This window comes from Stomoxys calcitrans, chromosome 3, assembly GCF_963082655.1.
Source record: "Stomoxys calcitrans chromosome 3, idStoCalc2.1, whole genome shotgun sequence".
Lineage (NCBI taxonomy): Eukaryota > Metazoa > Arthropoda > Insecta > Diptera > Muscidae > Stomoxys > Stomoxys calcitrans.
In genome coordinates, this window is record NC_081554.1 from 6,405,204 (window position 1) to 6,426,209 (window position 21,006).

The following is a 21,006-nucleotide window of genomic DNA, read 5'->3' on the forward strand; positions in this document are numbered from 1 at the left end:
CTCGACAAATGCGATCCATGGTGGTGGGTATATAAAATTTGGGCCGGCCGAACTTAGCACGCTCTTACTTGTTTTCTGTTTTAATTCTTCTGATTTAATATTAGAAAGAAAAGGAAAACTATTAGAGTTTCCTTAATATTATGTTTATGATTAAAAATCTCAAATAAACTATTTTTCACTGATAGAGAGAATTATTAAATTTTTAAGAGAACCTCTCACACATACAGTCTCATTTTCATTTTGTGCACCACTCCCAGGCTACTAGTTCCAAACCTGTTTACCCACTAGCTACAAAGTAATCAGGAACACTTTTTCATACTCTCAGGCCACCGTAGCGCAGAGGTTAGCATGTCCGCCTATGACGCTGAACGCCTGGCTTCGAATCCTGGCGAGACCTTCAGAAAAAGTTGTCAGCGGTGGTTTTCCCCTCCTAATGCTGGCAACATTTGTGAGGTACTATGCCATGTAAAACTTCTCTCCAAAGAAGTGTCGCACTGCGGCACGCCGTCGAACTCGACTATAAAATGCAGGTCCCTTAATTTGGGCTTAAACTTGAATCGGATTGCACTCATTGATATGTGAGAAGTTTGCTCCTGTTCCTTAGTGGAATGTTTACGGGCAAAATTTGCATTTGCAGTAAAAAAAAAAAAAAAATCAATTTTAGAAGTAGTTGGAATTTGCGATAATGTAATAATTACGTCTATCGCGTTATATATAAAACAAATTTAAGTTAATCGAATTCATTCATTAAAAAGTTTCTATATTTATAAGTGGTTTCCATATAGTTTGCCAACCTATCCCAGTCTTCTTCTTCTTCGCCATCAAGTACTCTAATCACCTCTTCCTCATTTAATATTGGTCTTTGAAATGATAACATTCTGAATTCTTGAAGTACAGGACATTTTCCCAGAAAGTGTTGTATTGTTTCGATCTCACGCAAATTGCATAGTTTACACTCTCTACTCGATGTATCGGAATCAAATTTATTATACCCCAAAGGAATCATTCCACTGCGTGTTTTGAATATCCATACGATCTTATTGTAAGAATTTTTATCGTTCAGGTAAAGCTGAGCTCGGTTTGGATTCAAATATTTATAAATTCGCAGACTCTGACAGTTCTGTTGTCTCCATAGTCTCTCCTCATGTAGTCGCATTTTTATGCTGCTGAGTAAATTTTTGCAAAATGCCCTCCAGTTAGCTAAACATGAAGTGGATTGGTCCCATTGTATGTTAAAGTTTTGCGACAGGGTAGCTATTTCTTTTGCCCAAAATGTATTTTTCTCCAATATAATATTAGATAATTGTTTCGGGAGCCTGCATGGTTCATGGTGATACTGTGTTTTCTCTATATACTTCAAATGTAATCCCAGAGTATAAATCTGGGTATCTTCTACATCTGTTTCCAGCATCAACACGTAGTTTGGAGTAAAACTTGGTACTCTCAAAATCCGTTTCAAAAGATATCTCTGCAGTGTATTAACTTCTTCAAAATAAGAGTATCCCCAAACTTGAGCAGCATACGTTTGAATGGATCTGCAAACAGCTAAAAATACCTTCCATTTGTTATTCATATTTATATCATTTCTTTCCATAAATTGTTTCCATATAGAATTTATTGCGTTTTTTGCTTCATTATTTCTGTTTTGCACATGTTTATGAAATTTCATTTTGGGTGTAAATACTACTCCTAAATATTTAAATTCGTTGCAGATTTTTATCTCCCTGCCTTTGTATGTCCATTTCTCGTACTTGCTTAGCTTTCCTCCATTTCTGAAAACCATTATTTCCGATTTGCTTATATTCACTTCTAAGCTCCATCTTTTGCAGTATAATTCTAATTTATCTATCATATTCTGTAGGATTTTAATATCATCAGCTAGCAGCACAATATCATCTGCATATAGAAGTAATCTTATATTGATAGATTCCACACATAATCCGCCTTCAATATAATCATGCAAATCATTTATGTAGAGTGTGAATAATAATGGTGATAAAAGGCAACCCTGTTTAACACCCTTCGTTGTTTCAAAATATTCGGATATTTCTTTTCCGTTCCACACAGCTGATTGGGTATTGTTGTACATTTGTTCTACCAATCTAACGAATTTATATGATATACCCATTTGAAAAAGCTTATAAATAAGGGCTTGTCTCGATATATTATCAAATGCTGCCTTGAAATCTACAAAGAAAGCATATACTTTTTTCTTTTCGCTCAATTTTAGGTTAACGATAGATGCTAGATTGTATATATTATCGGTTGTTGCATAATTTTTGCGGAAACCAGATTGAAATTCGGTTAGGATTTTGTTCTGTTCAACCCAGTTGTATAGCTTTTCGTTCATTAATCCCATAAAAATCTTAGCTGCACAGTTCATGAACGAAATGCCTCTATAATTTGATGCTTCATTCAGATCTCCTTTTTTGTGTATTGGGAAAATAATGGTCTTCGAAAATATAGGATCGATTTTTCCATTCGTATACAATCTATTGTATGTATTTAGAAGCTGGTTATGAAATTGATCAGTGGCATTCATGAAGAATTCATAAGGGATTCTATCTTCCCCTGGAGCTTTATTAGTTTTTACACTTGCCAAAATTTTCTTCAGTTCGATCATAGTAAACGGTCCATCTAAATCAGAATCTTCTTTATAAAAAGGGGCATAATAGATAAGGGTGATTTCTTCAGAGTTATTTAATAAACCTTCGTAATAGGATCTAAATACTTCGGGGGTTATGTTAGAGGATACAAGATTGTGTTGGTTGCGCATTTCTCTAGCCGTTTTCCACCATTCCTTGGAGTTCCTTATACAATTGAGGTTATTAGCCATGTTGTTGTAGTACACCTCTTTACTGCTATTACATATGGCTCTATAATGCTTCTGAGCTGATATATACCGGCGTTTGTCTTCTAAAATACCCGTTTTTCTGTAGATTTTCAGCAGCTTGAAGGTATTAATTCTTGCTAAATTGCAATTATTATTATGCCATTTATGCTTTGAATTAAAAGATGGTTTACGGCTGTTTTGTTTTGGATAAGATTCCTTAATAATTTCACAGATTTCGTTAAGGCTGATTTCATTTATAGCTGCGATTTTGTTAAGATTTGCGCTCATCATTTGTTGATAATTACTCTTACATTTGCAGTATAAACAACTGTTGAATTTCAACAGAGGTTTGTCTTTGGAGTAACTAGTTGACCCTGGAACTAGTTCTTCTACTAATTCCAACAAACTAGTTCCGTAATTGATTTCTAGTGACATTTGTCAATGTTTGAAAGAATATTTTTTATTTTTTTTTTTGCTTGCTCTCGGATTTTTCTCTGTCACTCTCTCTACTTAAACAATTTTGTAAGTTTTGTTCGTAGTCGACTAGGAGATTTGAAAAATCCGACTATATGAAAAATCCGCAATTACTTTTTTGGCAACCCAATAGATCCCATATAAACCGGTCTCAGATGTTCACTTCTTTTTATACGCTCCACCGTTTGTAACAAATCGAAATATACGTTTAAGACCCCATAAAGTGTATATATTCTTGATCGTTATGACATTTAAAGTTGATCTAGCCATGTATGTCTGTCTGTCCGTAAATGGGCCAAATCGGTCCATGTTTTGATATAGCTGGCATATAAACCGATCTTAGGTCTTGACTTCTAGAGCTTCTAGAGTGCGCAATTCTTATCCGATTTGGCTGACATTTTGCACGAAGTGTTCTGGGATGACTCCCAACAACTGTGCCAAGTATAGTCTAAATCAGTCCATAACCTGATATAGCTGCCATATGAACCGCTCTCCCGATTAGTCTTCTTGAGCCCATAGAGGGCGCAATTCTTATCCGATTTGACTGAAATTTTGCATGACGTGTTTCGTTACGACTTTCAACAAATGTGCTAAGTGTGATTTAAACCGATTCATAATCTGATATAGCTGCCATATAAACCGATCTTGGGTCTTGACTTCTAGAACTTCTAGAGTGCGCAATTCTTATTCGATTTGGCCGAAATTTTGCGTGACGTGTTTTGTTTTGACTTCCAACAACTGTGTCAAGTATTGTCTAAATTAGTCCATATCCTGATATAGTCGCCATATAAACTGATCTCCCGATTAGACTTCTTGAGCCGCTAGAGGGCGCAATTCTTATCCTATATGGCTGAAATTTTGCATATGTCGTTTTGGTATGACTTCCAACAACTGTTCCAAGTATGGCCCCAATCGGTTCATAACTCGGTATAGCTGAAATAGCATAGCAATTCTTATCTCTTATCCTTTGTTTGTCTGTAAAGAGACATCGGCCAAAGAACTTGACAAATGAGATCCATTGCAGAGGGTATATAAGATTCGGCCCGGTTTTACTTCTTTATTATATTTTATGTGATTTTTTTTTTAATTTTGTTTTATTTTCTTTTATTTACAGGCAGCACTAGTGAAGACTACGAATTGGGTGCTTTCAAGCAATTTCCTCACAACTTGGTATCACCCAATTCTGGGCATCCCCTGGCCCTCAATACACACAACACCGACATTGGAGGCTATCATCATCAACACCATCATCATCATCATCACCATCAGCAACACAACGGCTATAGGGGCAGTGAATCGCCCAATAGGTCGCTAAGTCTAGAGGCCAATTCCCTAAATAATAGTCCGCCGGGACTTTTGAATAGCTTGCATCATACACCCGCCCACATGGAACAGCTGTTGAGGACTAAACTTCAAGCCGAGAGTCTGTTGCTGGGCATGGCTCGCCTGCAAGAACCCATCTGTGATTTGGTGACACGTGAGAATGGCGTCTATGCCAAACAACATCTGCGACGTGGCACAAGATTTGGACCATTCGCCATGGGCGAGTCCATGGACAAAGCGAATGGCTTGGATGTAAGTATTGGTGTAAAGATGACATGGGAAATGGGAAACAAATGTAGGAAATAAATCTCAGACAAAGAACCTCATCATCATCATCCTCATCATCGCCACCAAAATGTTAATCCTTTCACATCTGTGATTTCCTTTTTGCTGCAAAAAACAATGAAAATTTGCGCAAAATTTTCACTTATTTTTGCCTTAAGCAGATCGTATTTCGCATGCATTCAGCACAGCAGTGCGGCACTATAGGTATATGAGCATATGTGGCGGCTGTAACTTAATCCTGTTACAGCATAACCCAAAATTCTGTAACCAGAAATAAAATTATTTACATTCCACTGCAGAGAGAAAAAGGCAAAATCTAAGGTGGTTGCAAAAAAAAAAAATCGCTTCAAATTTGGGTGAAAATTAAGTGATTGGAAAAATGTTTAATTAAAAGGACTCCAGAGATTTAAGGGAAACGCTTCAATGGCCAGGCTGGTTGGTGATACTCTTCAATTTGACTGACTGACAAATCAATAAGGAAATTAACGCCAGGCAAAAAGCGAAATGCGGAGGGACACACAATCTGTGCAATGGCATTCGTTAAAGGATAATCCGGCAGGACAATAATACAAAAACAACAAAGCAGCAGCCAAAAGGGCTCATCGTTGTGTGCCGCAAACAGATAGCAGAGCAGACCAGAGCTAATTTTCTTTCGCATACACAGCCAGCAAGGGAACAACAAACAAAAAATCCACAAAGTGTCCCCTAAATGAGGCTTAAATTCGGTCGAAAGATAATTCCAATTAGGGGCTTGTCACACTCTGAACAATTCACACAGACACGGAAATGCATCATCCCGTAGCAGCACCTTTATTGCTGCAATAAAAACATTCAAGGGAGATTGACAGTCGGACAGACAGTTCAATTGAGAGCACTGCCTTAGCTAGGTAGTTGATTGCCTGTGTTTGTGAAGCACTCGAGACTCCTAAGGATGGTAAAAATCGTCTATCTGGTGATGAGGCGATTTCTTGTTGTTTCAATAAATTCAATCGCTTTCGCTGTCTCTTGTCATTGTTTTGCTTATCCTTGTTGGCTTTAGAGTGTGAACATCCACCAAATAAATAGAAAAACAAGACTAGCAATTGAAACATTTGGCTGAGCATTGAAGGGCATGAGTAAATATTATTTTTCATATTTGGCATTTCATCTTTCCCTGCAGCCTTGTGGGTCTTCTTCTCTCATGTGCCAAAAAAGGTGCAAATTGTGTTATGGTTTTATTTAAATCTGGCAAAAAACAATCATTTCATAAATCTCGGCACAAATGTGTTAAAGATAAAGTCCTTTTTTTGTCATCTTTCTCGCTCGCTCTGTGAAACAGGATTTCCTTCTTTATCTCTTTAAAGACATCACAATTTAGATCTAGTCTTAAGTCCACGGCAAAACAGGAAGCACAAGGCACAAATTTGTAGCTGCTAATCCTGCATTCAGATGAGATTAAGCCGTTTTCTTTCTCTCCTCTCCTACCCTACCCTCCTGTTGTCATATCAATTGGCCATAACAATGTATCAGGCTAGTTGTGATATTCTATAGATGTCGTCCTTTTTTTGCAATGACAAAAAACCTTTGAAAATGATGTTGACAAAAAGTTGCAATGTATTCGCCACATGGAGATGTGTATTTTGAAATTTGAGTTATTAAATTTTTTATATTTGTAAAAAAGACTGTCACATGATCTTAAGATGTTCTAAGATGACAAGGTTTACAAAAATATTATCTTTCCCCGGACAATGGCAAAACATGGAAAACTGATATTTAGAAGGCTTAGATCAAGTAAAACGGGAACAAGATACATATGTAGGTGTTTATGGTATTTCATGTCAGAAATAAGGAGGGTTTTATTAGGAGAGTTAGGTGACCAAAGGCGAAACATTTCTCAAAGCGCTTCGGTCTTGTGAGCTTATACACCACAACATCCAACACCGAGTTTAGAGATGTCATCCTACGCTTGATCTTTCAATCGAGGGTTTTGTCATTCCTGGCTACGTGAACCATTCAAGTATGTTAATCGAAAGGATTTGAAATAACTCTTATAGCCCTTGGTTCTATATGAACTCGGATATTCCTCTCTTACTTTGACTGGCCCATTTGTTTTACAAATCATCTTTAAAACATTTATTGATTTGTTTTTATTCATTTTATTGGGTTGCCCAAAAAGTAATTGCGGATTTTTTAAAAGAAATTACATGCATTTTTAATAAAACTTGGAATGAACATTAATCAAATATACTTTTTTGTAAGTTAAAAGTAACAGCTGATAACTGACAGAAGAAAGAATGCAATTACAGCTGTGAAAAAGTTTGTCAACGCCGACTATATGAAAAATCCGCAATTACTTTTTGGGCAACCCATATTTCATTCTATCAATGGCTTTTGCAAGTACCCATGCTTGTCGTGTGAACCGTATATTTGTAAACCTCCACCCCAGGATGGGGGTATACGTCATTCTGTTTGTAACTCCTCGAAATATTGATGAGTGAGAATTTCTCCCTTCTCGTTTCCTGTTGCTAATGTTCTTAATTAGGGTAATGTTCTCATTATGGGAGGAATGGCATCTTTCGACTCAAACATGCATATAAAATTTGTGCAGCATTGCAAAATCCCTTAAATTTGAGCCCCATATTGCCATGACCGGTAAATATGAACCGTTTGGAGGGTGTTTTGGGGCTGAAAAGGCCACCGACACTTTGCACTGAAAATAGCTTTAATCCCAACGGAAATGAAGTTCAGTTCAGGGGGTGCTTTGGGGTATACCCCAAAACACTTGGCTCCAAAATTGGATATCAAATTCGTTTTCTACTCTCATATACCTTTCATTTGAGTCCCATATTGTCATAATGGGTCAGAAAACCCCATTTGACGTATATTTAGTAGAAAAAGCGCCACATAGATTTGAACGCAAATTTTAATGTAATATTCGTAATCTAATCCCAAATACCTTTCATTTGAGTCCCATATAGCCATGGTCGGCTAATATGACCATTTGGGGGTATTTGGGGGTGGGCGACCTGTCATTACTTGGACCTAATGTTTTATGCCATATTTGTAATCTACTGCCTAATACTCTTCATTTGAGTCCCATCATGACATGATATTCGAATATATCTGTTTGGTGGAGTTTTGGGGTTGGGAAGGCCCGCTGGGTACTTGGACCCAATTTTTAATACCATATTCGTGTTCTGGTCTCCAATACCTTTCATTTGATACCCTTATTGTGCCCATCGGTCCACTTTCGTATATGGGTGGCGTTTTTGGGATAGGGGGAGGGTCCGCCGATATCTAAAAATTATATAGCCTATATTTCCTTCCAGACAAACGTAAACAAACTATGAAAATTTAAATAAAATCCGTTCAGTATCAGTATCATATAGTCATAATGGGTCTAATGGCGTTTTTGAGGGGTGGCGTGACCCCCTCTACTGCGATCTGATTTTGTATGCCAGATTCGATATCCACTCACAAATACCTTTCATTTGAGCCCCATATTGAAATGAGCGTCCAATATGTCTGTTTGGGGGAGTTTTGGGGTTGGGGCGGCCCGATGGATACTTAGATTCAAATTTACCAATACCATATTCGTAGTCTACTCTCCAATACCTTTCATTTGATACCTATATTGTCCCGATCGGTCCACTTTTGATTTTGGGTTGTGTTTTTGGCAAAAGGGGGAGGGTCCGTCCCCCTTCTGATACCGAAAAATTATATAGCCTATGTTTTCTTCCAGACTTACCTACACAATATGCGAAAATTTCGAGAAAATCGCCGCTTCTGATACTTAAAAATTATATAGCCTTTGTTTCCTTCCAGACCAACCTACACAATACCTATATTGTCTCGATCGGTCCACTTTTGATTTTAGGTTGTGTTTTTGGCAAAAGGGGAGGGTCCGTCCCCCTTCTGGTACCGAAAAATTATATAGCCTATGTTTCTTTCTAGACCAACCTACACAATATGCCAAAATATGCCTAATGTGCCCGTTTGGGGCGTTTTTATGGGGGTGGGGTGACCCCCTATCCTTCGATATGAATTTGTATGCCAGATTCGTTATATAATCCCGCATACTTTTTATGTGATACCCATATTGTCCTTATCGGTCCACTTCACTCCACTCCATTTCGGTCCACTTTTGATTTTGGGTGGTGTTTTTGGGGTAACGGTGGAGGGTCCATCGCCTTACGTTATCAATAAAGTATAAGCCTATTCCTACTTCCTGACCGTATTCATAATCTACTACCGAATACCTTTCATTTGAGTCCCCATCGTCAAATAAACCCATTTTAAGAGGTTTTGGGGCTGGGCGGTCCCCAGGTACTTGGACCCAACTTTTATCAAGATATTCGTACTCTACTATTGAATACCTTTCATTTGAATCCCATATTGTCCTTATCGGTCCACTTCACTCCACTCCACTCCATTTCGATCCACTTTTGATTTTAGGTGGTGTTTTTGAAGTAACGGTGGAGGGTCCGCTCCCTTACGTTATCAATAAATTATAAAGCCTGTTCCTACTTTCTGACCATATTCGTAATCTACTCCCGAATACCTTTCATTTGAGTCCCATATTGTCATGATTGTCAAATAAACCTATTTTAAGGTGTTTTGGGGCTGGGGAAGCTCCCCAAGTACTTGGACCCGGCTTTTATCATGATATTCGTACTCTACTATTGAATACCTTTCATTTGAATCCCATATTGTCCCGCTCGGTCCACTTTTATTTTTGAGTAGTACCTCTAAGGTAAGGGGGAGGGTCCGCCCCCTCTCGATAACAAAAGATTATAAAGCCTATGTTTCCTTCCAGACCAACCTACACAATCTGTGAAAATGTCAAGGTAATCGGTTCAGCCGTTTTTGAGTCTATACGGAACACTCAAACAATCCGACAAACAAACATACAAACAAACACAAATTGAGTTTTATATATTGGGTTGCCCAAAAAGTAATTGCGGATTTTTCATATAGTCGGCGTTGACAAATTTTTTCACAGCTTGTGACTCTGTAATTGCATTCTTTCTTCTGTCAGTTATCAGCTGTTACTTTTAGCTTGCTTTAGAAAAAAAGTGTAAAAAGTTTATTTGATTAAAGTTCAAGCTAAGTTTTCTTAAAAATGCATTTACTTTCTTTTAAAAACTCCGCAATTACTTTGTGGGCAACACAATATATAAGAAAGATATACAGATTTCAGTTTTTTTCCAGATTTATAGTTGAAGTTTATAAAGTATATTTTTGTCCTTTCTCCCATCCGGCTAAAATGTTTTTTCTTTCTTGAAGAATTTATTACAAACTCAGACAAATTACGGCTTTTAAAACTTATAATCGATAAATTTATTTGCCTCATGCTTTAGTTTAAAATGCTTGAAGTTAAACATATCCTGTAACTTAATTTCTCTCCATACCTTCCCCTTAAGACAAAGTCAAATTTTCTATCGTAAGTTTCACATTCCAACTCCATGTAGGGCCTAAATGAGAATAATGCATGTTTTAGCGAGTGTGAGTGTGTGCGTGTGTGTGTGTGCATGTAAGTGCTTATGCATGTGTCACCATTTAATTTTCAAGCTCTTGAAAATCCTCTTTAGAAATCACTGAGCATTAGAGAGGGCCAGAGAGCATCATATGCTGCTCTTGTGCTTCTAAGCAAAGCTCCTTTAGAACTCTGGCAACAAAAGTTGGCAGCATTTGAATTTAAAATTGTTTTATTATTTCACATTGTGTAAAAGATGACGATGATGTTTTTTTGTTCTGGCGTTTTTTCTTTCTTTTTTTTTGTATATCACAAACCTTCTCACATACTATTTAAATAATATAATTTCTGGAGCGTGTTGCTGGTGGCATATGAGCGAGCCACTTAATAAAATGTTCTCAGCAACAACAGCGGGAGCCTCAGTGCTTTTTTTGTTTCACCAAAAAAAAAACAACAACAACCGACGTTTTTCCAAATGAGTTGTCCAATAAGAGCACAACAACGAACGCCGACTGAAGTAGTAGCAAATCTCGAAGCTTGCAGCAAAAAAAAGCAAACTCAAGAGTCTACATGTGCATCAACAAAGCCGCATGGAACAACTTAACTGCCCATTAAGAGTGCATAAGTCTAGTGAGCAAAGAACTGATGTACAGATGGGACTAGCGGACGGACGGACAGAAGGGCATGAGGCTGCTATGTTGGGTAGCTTCAGTAAAATAAACTGAAAGTTTAAACTTTTAGTCTGTTTTTTTTCCAGCATCTCTTTGCGCTTGCTGTCGTTTTTCAACATTAGATGGAGAATACACTGAACAAAATTTTTTAAATTTTTAGATAAAAACTAAGAACTGTTTTTTTTTCAATTCGAGTAAAAGCTTTTAATGAATTTTCACTATTTTTAAAAGAACTGACTAGCTGTCCCTATTTTTTCGCACAAACTAAAATTGGACTTTTGGCAGCAATAGTTCTTTCTTGCGAAATATCAGAACATTTAACATTGACATTTTCATAGGTTAGGTTAGGTTGAAAAGAGGGTGCAGATATTAATCCACCCAATGCTACTATGGACATACACCTAAGCCAGTAATCGGCTCTAAAATCTATAAAATAAACTCTAAAAAGAAAATTTTTAGTTAGGAATTCCGTGCTACTTGCAAAATCCTTAAATGTTTTCAATACCACTCCCCTAATACCACTCCCCTAAGACCCACTCCCTCGACGTCATTGTGTTACCACCACACCACCTCACGTATTCCGTGATCGCCCGGATCCACGCCTGCAGGACGCTAACTTTCGAAGAAGTAAAGCTAAGCGCTTGAAATTTGGCACAAATACTTTCTTCTAGTGTAAGTTAGTTGGGATTGTCAATGGGCCAAATTGGTCCATGTTTTGATATATCTGCCATATGAACCGATCTTGGGTCTTGACTTCTTATGCCTCTAGGGGGCGCAATTCTCGTCCGATTTGACTGAAATTTTGCACGTGGTATTTTGATATCACTTCCAAAAACTGCGCTAAGTATGGTTCAAATCGATCCATGTTTTGATATAGCCGTTATATAAACCGATCTTGGGTCTTGACTTCTTGAGCCCCTAGAGGGCGCAATTCTCGTCCCATTGGAATGAAATTTTGCATGAGGTGTTTTGCTATAACTTTCAACAACTGTGCTAAAAATAGTTCAAATCGGTCTATAACCTGATATAGCTGCCATGTAAACCGATCTTGGGTCTTGACTTCTTGAGCCTCTAGAGGGCGCAATTCTCGTCCGATTTGACTGAAATTTTGCGCGTGGTGTTTCGATATCACTTCCAAAAACTGCGCTAAGTATGGTTCAAATCGATCCATGTTTTGATATAGCCGTTATATAAACCGATCTTGGGTCTTGACTTCTTGAGCCCCTAGAGGGCGCAATTCTCGTCCCATTGGAATGAAATTTTGCATGAGGTGTTTTGCTATAACTTCCAACAACTGTGCTGAAAATAGTTCAAATCGGTCCATAACCTGATATAGCTGCCATATAAACCGATCTTGGGTCTTGACTTCTTGAGCATCTAGACGGCGCAATTCTCATCCGATTTGACTGTAATTTTTCTCGTGGTGTTTTGGTATCATTTTCAACAACTGTGCTAAGTATTAAATCAATCAAATCGGTTTATGTTTTGATATAGCTGCCATATACACCGATCTTGGGTCTTGACTTCTTGAGCCTCTAGAGGGCGCAATTCTCCTCCGAATTGACTGAAATTTTGCACGTGGTGTTTTGGTATCACTTCCAACAACTGCGCTTAGTATGGTTCAAATCTGTCTATATTTTGATATAGCTGCCATATAAACCGATCTTGGGTCTTCACGTCTGGAGCCTCTAAAGGGCGCAATTCTCGTCCGATTTCACTGAAATTGTGCAAGTGATGCTTCGATATCACTTTGAACAACTGCGCTAAGTATGGTTCAAATCGGGCCATGTTTTGATATACCTGCCATATAAACCGATCTGGGATTTTGACGTCTGGAGCCTCTAGAGGGCGCAATTCTCATCCGATTTGGCTGAAATTTTGTTCAACGGCTTCTCTCATGACCTACAACATACATGTTCAATATGGTCTGAATCGTTCAATAGCTTGATACAGCTCCCATATGAACCGATCTCCCGATTTTGCTTTTTTAACCCCTACAAGGTGCAATTCTTATCCAAATGAACTGAAATAATACACAATGACTTCTACAATGTTTAGCATTCATTTATAGTCCGAATTCCGATATAACTTGACATAGCTCCAATAGCATAACAGTTCAATATTCTTTGTTTGCCTAAAAAGATATACCGCGCATAGAACTCGACAAAGGCGATCCATGGTGGAGGGTATATAAGATTCGGCCCGGCCGAACTTAGCACGCTCTTACTTGTTTTTTTATTTCCCTTATTATTATTTTTTACAGTGTACTTGCTGTAACACCTAATGATTAAACTTTTTACTTTGTTATTTAGCAGTCAACCCTTTGGCGAGAGTTGCTTTGCCTTATACACTCCAGTTAGTCTGAAACAAGGCGAGACGAGACGTCTTTATCAGCCACAGCATCATCATCCTCATCGGTTGAAGGCAATGAAAAAAACAACAAAAAACAAAACCAAAAAACAAAAAATTAAAAAATGGTCTGGTTAATTGTTTAACAGTGGAAGCAAAGGGCTAGCCCATGCTTCCCATAAGCAAAACGATGATGATGATGAGTTTCGTATACAGTTAACTTCTTTCAACTCTTTCGTTAGAACAAAGCCGGCTTCTCCTAAGATAAAAACAAAAATCCTGCAGTGATTTCTTCAAAAAAAAAGCAAATTAATTTTTCTAAATTAACCAGAGATTTTTTTCCAACTAATTGAATTGACAAGCCAAGAAAAGAAACGCCTGGATTGTTAATCAATTCCATACAAATAACTGTAAAGTATTGAGGCCATCCCATGTCATCCCAAGACCATTACATATGGTCACGCACACTTTAGTGTTTATCTCCTTGAATATTGTCTTGGCAGAAGAAGATATTGTGTCTATCGTGTCTCCCTACCAAGAAAAAGGACATGCTAGTTTTCCCTTGTGAATTATTTGATGTGCGGGTACACATGTGCTACATACCCAAACGTCTTAAGACCTTTTTCCTTGCTTTCTGGTGGTTATGCCCAAATGGCAGACACTGTGACGACGTCTTTGGGATGTGCGGATGGGACACGCAAGAATTGTGATAGTTGTATGCCACCGTTTTCCGGTTGCTGACCATACACACTTCTGGCATTGTCCTGCTCTATGGGCTTCTGGTCTTCAATTGCTTGTGGCTTTGTAAATCTTAAGTCTTGTTGTCCTGTTGTCTTGTAACGCAAACACCATTAATAACCACACACACACCACAAGTCATTAATTATCAATTTCTGGGGGGTTAGTTCAAAGGGAAGAAGTTCCCTTTGAACAGGGGCAGAAAATACAATAAAAAGGGACAACAAGAAAGACTAACTTTTTGCTTGTGATAACAGGTAAAGGATTTATGAGTATTTTTTGGCTTAGATATGAAGGTTTAAAAAGAAAATTAAATCAATTGTTTGCAATTTTTTTCAAAAATGAAAGAAAAGTTTTGTCAACTTAATGACTAACAACTCCTCTAAGGCTTTGCATGCTGCAAATTCGATATCATGCTTGGAAGCTTCTCCCCCTCTTGTTGAGAGGCGGAGACATTTAAGAAACTTCCTCCGCACTCGCCAAAGTGTGACGTTGAGTTATAAGACCATTGTTTTTATACACCGCACGCTCTTTAAGCAATGCCGTTTTAATTTTCTTTAGTGCAGTGTCACCCTGTTATAGCACAAAACACAACCATGAGATGCGGCTAGCAATAGGCAGATGGCGCTGCTAAGATTAATTTGAAAAGGGTAAAACAAACAGCAATTGAGACATTTTCCTGCTTCATTTTGCCACAAAGGCCTGATAACTGAGTTGGTATCGAATCGAGGATTACGAGTGAGGGTTCGACTACCACCCAAGGATTTGGTGCAAGCAAAAATTGTCCAACTATGCTCTTTAGTGTCTATCGTTAGGTAGATATCATTTAAAGAACTTTGCCCATGAACATTTCACCAAGAAACAGGCCGAATTAAACCGATTTGTACGAAATTAATCAAATTTTTTCTTTTCATTTCTTTTTACTGTTTTTAAATAAAATTTTGTAATCACTTTTTTTTATATTTCCTTTTACTTCCAGATCCTCAGCATGCCCCATTTCATCCGCAATTTACTACAACCCTCGCCAGAAATTAAGAATCTATTAAAGAAAATTCGCACAGTTTCATCCGTGGATAATGAGAAAGAGGCTAATTTAGTAAATTTTTGTACAGAAGGATGCGTAAGTTGATTTTTCTCTGGATATATAGCTCATGGGTAATTTTATAATTAAAAATATCTTCCGATTTTTGTAGCTGTGGTATGAAACAAATCGTGATATAGCAGCTGGTGAAGAAATCATAGTAGATGGCCAGACCCTAACACCCTATGATCATAATGATTCGTTAATAAATGGAGAGGCTCATACAGGCTCATCGATACACAGCAGTGAGGATCGCAGTGAAAGAGATAATGGTAAGTGGGCGAAAAAAGCAAATAAAAATTTCAATGAAAAATTTTTGATTTTAAGTTAGCATGGAATTCCTGGAATTCCTTAAAATTTTCTTTTTAGAGGTTACTTTATAGTTCTTAGAGCGCACAACAAGCCGATTACTGGCTTAGGTGTATGTCCATTGTGGCATGGGGCGGATTAATATTTGCACCCTCTTTTCAACCTAACCTAACCATATTTGTGAAATAATAATACTTACCACCATAGGATAAGGGCAGCACATCGAAATATCCGTTTCTGACCCAGATCAGCTTATATGGCAGCTATATCAGGTTATAGACCGATTTGAACCATTCTTAGTACAATTGTTAGAAGTCATAACGAAACACGTTGTGCCAAATTTCAGCCAAATCGAATAAGAATTGCGCCCTCTAGAGGCTCAAGAAGTCAAGACCCTAGATCGGTTTATATGGCAGCTATATCAGGTTATGGACCGATTTGAACTATTCTTAGCACAGTTGTTGGAAGTCATAATAAAACACCTCGTACAAAATTTCAGGCAAATCGGATAAGAATTGTGCCCTCTAGCGGCTCAAGAAATCAAGATCCCAAATCTGTTTATATGACAGCTATCTCAAAACGTGGGCCGATATAGCCCATTTACAATCCCAACCGACCTACACTTATAAGAAGTAGCTGTGCAAAATTTCAAGCGGCTAGCTTTACTCCTTCGAAAGTTAGCGTGCTTTCGACAGACAGACGGACGGACAGACGGACGGACAGACGGACGGACGGACAGACGGACGGACAGACGGACGGACAGACGGACAGACGGACGGACAGACGGACGGACGGACAGACGGACGGACAGACGGACGGACAGACGGACGGACGGACGGAAAATGTCATGACGATCAATAATATATATATAATTTATGGGGTCTTAGACGAATATTTCGAGGAGTTACAACCAGAATGACGAAATTAGTATACCCCCATCCTATGGTGGAGGGTATAAAAATCCTTAACTCTGGGAAAATTTTTAACTCCTACATGAACTATCATAAATATCATCACAACCTAGCACACACACCTTGCTCTAAATCTAATGTTTTCACCTTTGTGGTCATGACATGGTGTGAATCCCTTACCTCATACAACTCCCTCCTCCCTCTTTCGACTTTGTTGTAAAAAAGAAAAAAATTCCCATAACTTTTCCCACAACTTGCAATTAATTGTGATCGTGAATTCTAGAAATTATCCTTTATTTTGCCTCTTGCTATCTAAAATAACACCAACTGTAAAACAACCCACCAAAACATCGACCTCTCTTCCTTTTCAGACACCATATGACGTTGTAGCCGTCTTCTGTTAGCCTTATGTTAAGAATATTTACACACTCCCCCTACGAGGTCTTGTAGACTGACAATGATTGTCCTTTAAGTGGGTGATATGTGCATGTGTGTGTGTGTGTGTGTATTTGTGTATGCAGCTAAGCATGACTTCAATGAGGCGCGCACAAGTGGCAAACTACTGTTCCTCCTGTTTATCCTTTTTGGTGGGTTGTTATATGGTCTAAGGCAAAATACGTTACAAATTTATGTTAAAAAGTCAGTTTTCTTGCCTTTCTTTTAAGAGAGTGGGGTGACTATGTCAGAGTGTTTGCGAGTGTGTGTGTGTGTGTTAGTGCAACTAAAGGAATTATTGGCCAGGTGGTGTTGGGATTTTTCCTTCATGTTTTGATGGTTAAAAAAAATACATTTTTAACTTTGGGAAAATGTTGGCAAAAATCGGTTACATTTTATAATGGGTTTGTTAGGGGCAGAATTGTGTTAGATAAGATAATTCATTTAAATTTAGAAAAAAAATAACAATATTTGGGTTAGAAGCTGGCAAATAGCTCATTTTTATACCCACCACCGTAGGATAAGGGGGTATATTCATTTAGTCATTCCGTTTGCAACGCATCGAAATATCCATTTCGGACCCTATGAAGTAATAAATTCTTGATCAGCGTAAAAATCTAAGACGATCTAGCCATGTTCGTCTGTCCGTCTGCCTGTTGAAATCACGCTACAGTCTTCAAAAATAGAGATATTGAGCTGAAACTTTGCACCGATTCTTTTCTTGTCCATAAGCAGGTTAAGTTTGAAGATGGGCTATACCGGACTATATCTTGATATAGCCCCCATATAGACCGATCTGCCGATTTAGGTTCTTAGGCCAATAAAAGCCACATTTATTATCCGATTTTGCTGAAATTTGGGACAGTGAGTTGTGTCAGGACCATCGACATCCTTCGTCAATTTGGCTCAGATCGGTCCAGATTTGGATATAGCTGTCATATAGACCGAACCTCCGATTTAGGGTCTTGGGCCCATAAAAGCAACATTTATCATCCGATTTTGCTGAAATTTGGGAAAGTGAGTTGTGTTAGGCCATTCGACATCCTTCGTCAATTTGTCCCGTATCAGTCCAGATTTAGTTATAGCTGCCATATAGGCCGATCCTCCGATTTAGCGTCTTAGGCCCATAAAAGCCACATTTATTATCCGATTTTGCTGAAGTTTGGGACAGTGAGTTTAGTTAGGCTCTTCGACGTCCTTCTTCAATTTGGCCCAGATCGGCACAGATTTGAATATAGCTGCCATATAGACCGATCTCTCGATTTAAGACTTTGGGGGTATTTACTGTCCGATTTCGCCGGAATTTGGGACAGTGCTTTGTGTTAGGCTCTTCGACATTTCTCTGCACCTTGGCTCAAATCAGTCCAGATTTGGATATAGCTGCCATGTAGACCGATACCTCGCTTCAAAGTCTTGGCCCCATAAAAGGCGTATTTATAATCCGATTTCACTGAAATTTGCCACAATGACTCATGTTAGGCTTTTCGACATCCATGTCGTATATGGTTTAGATCGGTTTATTTTTATACCCTCCACCACAGGATGGGGGGTATACTAATTTCGTCATTCTGTTTGTAACTACTCGAAATATTCGTCTGAGACCCCATAAAGTATATATATTCTTGATCGTCGCGACATATTATGTCGATCTAGCCATGTCCGTCCGTCTGTCCGTCCGTCCGTCGAAAGCACGCTAACTTCCGAAGGAGTAAAGCTAGCCGCTTGAAATTTTGCACAAGTACTTCTTATTAGTGTAGGTCGGTTGTATTGTAAATGGGCCAAATCGGTCCGGGTTTTGATATAGCTGCCATATAAACGGATCTTGTGTCTTGATTTCTTGAGCCTCTAGAGGGCGCAATTCTTATCCGATTAGAATGAAATTTTACACAACGTGTTTTGTTATGCTATCCAACAACTGTGCCAAATGAGGTTCAAATCGGTCTATAACCTGGTATAGCTGCCATATAATCCGATCTTAGGTCTTGACTTCTTGAGCCTCTAGAGGGCGCAATTCTTATCCGATTTGGCTGAAATTTTGCATAACGTATTTTATTCTTACTTTCAACAACTGTGTCAAATAAGGTTCAAGTCGGATCATAACCCGATATAGCTGCCATATAAACCGATCTAGGATCTTGACTTCTTGAGCCTCAGAGGTCGTAATTATTATCCGATTTGTCTGAAATTTTGTACGACGGATCCTCTCATGACCATCAACATACGTGTTTATTATGGTCTGAATCGGTCTATAGCCCGATACAGCTTCCATATAAATCGATCTCTCTATTTTACTTCTTGATCCCCCAAAGGGCACAATTCTTATTCGAATTGGCTGACATTTTACAGAGGTCTCCAACATATAATTTAATTGTGGTCCAAACCGGACCATATCTTGATATATCCTTTTTTGCCTAAGAAGAGATGCCGGGAAAACAACTCGACAAATGCTATTCATGGTGGAGGATATATAAGACTCGGCCAGGCCGAACTTAACACGCTTTTACTTGTTAGATATAGCTACTACACTTATTAGTATTCGGTCCTAGTCGGAACATATTTTGATATAACTTTTATGGGACATAAGGTATGAAATTTTCACCGAATTTTGATGAAACATGGTTTACATATATACCCGAGGTGGTGGATATCCAAAGTTCGGCCCGGCGGAACTTAACGCCATTTTACTGTTGTTATTAGATTTCATCAAAATTTAATTCTTTACAAATTTTCAAGAAAGGATTTTTTAAAAGCTGTTCCCAAAATTTTGTTAGAATAGTGGTGAAGTCTCTTTATTTTGAGATTTAATGCCATTTTTTTCAAACTTTTCATACTAGTTGTTGTTGTTGTTGTAAGCACATTTTCATGTGGAGGTGGCGATGCTCGTCAAGCTCCGCCGCGGGAACAGAATGGCCATTGGTTATTTAAAGGAGCCAATAACTCGCCTTGTCATATCGAGCATCATAGACACGCAGTATTTGTGCAAGAGCCGGTGCCAACCGATCTCTTACTGAGACTCTCCGCTAGATACCGCTGATTGCAGCTGCTGCGTATGGAGCATTCCAGCTGTGTGGTGTTCTTTACTGTCACGCAGCTAAGCTACTCGTGACAGTAAAGAACACCACACAGATCGGACCTCAAAGTTCCAGTTTGTGTGGTGCACACAGCTATCCCGTGCTGGGTTTAATGCTAGTAGTATGGGACAGTAGGAATTTGCAACGTAATTTTTTCAAAAAAAAGATAACTTGTAAGATTATAAAAACATTTAACATCTCTTCGAGAAAGTCAAAACTTTTGGTTTTGACTTTCTACAAAATGTCATCATATAGCTGCATTTTCTTTGTTGCAAATATGGATTTTTGTTTTGGAACTGTCTATAGTGGAACACTTTTTTTTTTTGTACAATTGTACCACTTTGTCTTGTGTTGTATAAACCAAACCAAGTGCTTTTAAATTTGTGGAATTCATTAATCCATTTTGAAAGGGTTTCAACAGAGTGAACTCATTGTTTGTTATTTCCAAACTGTGAGTTTGAATACTAAAAGCCTTTCAATGTTTTGACACTTATCTAAGGATCTAGTTTAAGCTAATCCTTACTCTCAAGGATATAAAAAGCAATACAGGGCCAGGACAACATACTCAACAAAATAACAAATCCCTTTGTACAAAAAGGAAAAGCCCATAAAACAAAATTTTAAAATTTAGTCTCGAGTCGAAAAGTTTCCAAGTGTTTCTGTTTTCCCTCTCCCTCTCTCACTAATTGATCCGGCTATTATCCTGATATTAAAAACATACAAGTGAACATGAATTTTATAATTTTTTTTTTTTTCGTTACCATCATAAAATGACTACACAAGGACAATGCCAGTGTTGATGACATTTTTGATCATTATCCCCCTAGTTTGATGAAGATCTCAAAGCAATAGAGCACGCACCATTCATATTGGCAGTTGCAGTTGCAACTTTTCACTATAATCACCTCATTCGAACATGAACACGAAACGCTTTTATACGGGAGGATTAGGATTAATTTGAGCACCATTTTCCATTTTTTTGTTGGCGTGTTGCTGCATCATAAAACTCTGATGGTCTGTGATGATGAGTGTACAACTGCCGATGCTGAGTTTGATGATGTGTTGATTTGA

At 38.2% G+C, this 21,006-nt stretch overlaps 1 protein-coding gene across 3 annotated transcripts in view; it reads left to right on the forward strand.

Annotated features, from left to right (window-relative positions):
- Positions 1–21,006, forward strand: part of LOC106080816 (transcription factor hamlet) — a 102,104-nt gene that overhangs the window by 48,524 nt on the left and 32,574 nt on the right. For all 3 annotated transcript variants that reach the window (XM_013242385.2, XM_013242387.2, XM_013242389.2), the window contains 3 exons: positions 4,422–4,882; positions 15,108–15,248; positions 15,322–15,481. In XM_013242385.2, coding sequence (XP_013097839.2) covers positions 4,422–4,882; positions 15,108–15,248; positions 15,322–15,481 — 762 coding nt within the window. The remainder of the gene's footprint in view (positions 1–4,421; positions 4,883–15,107; positions 15,249–15,321; positions 15,482–21,006) is intronic.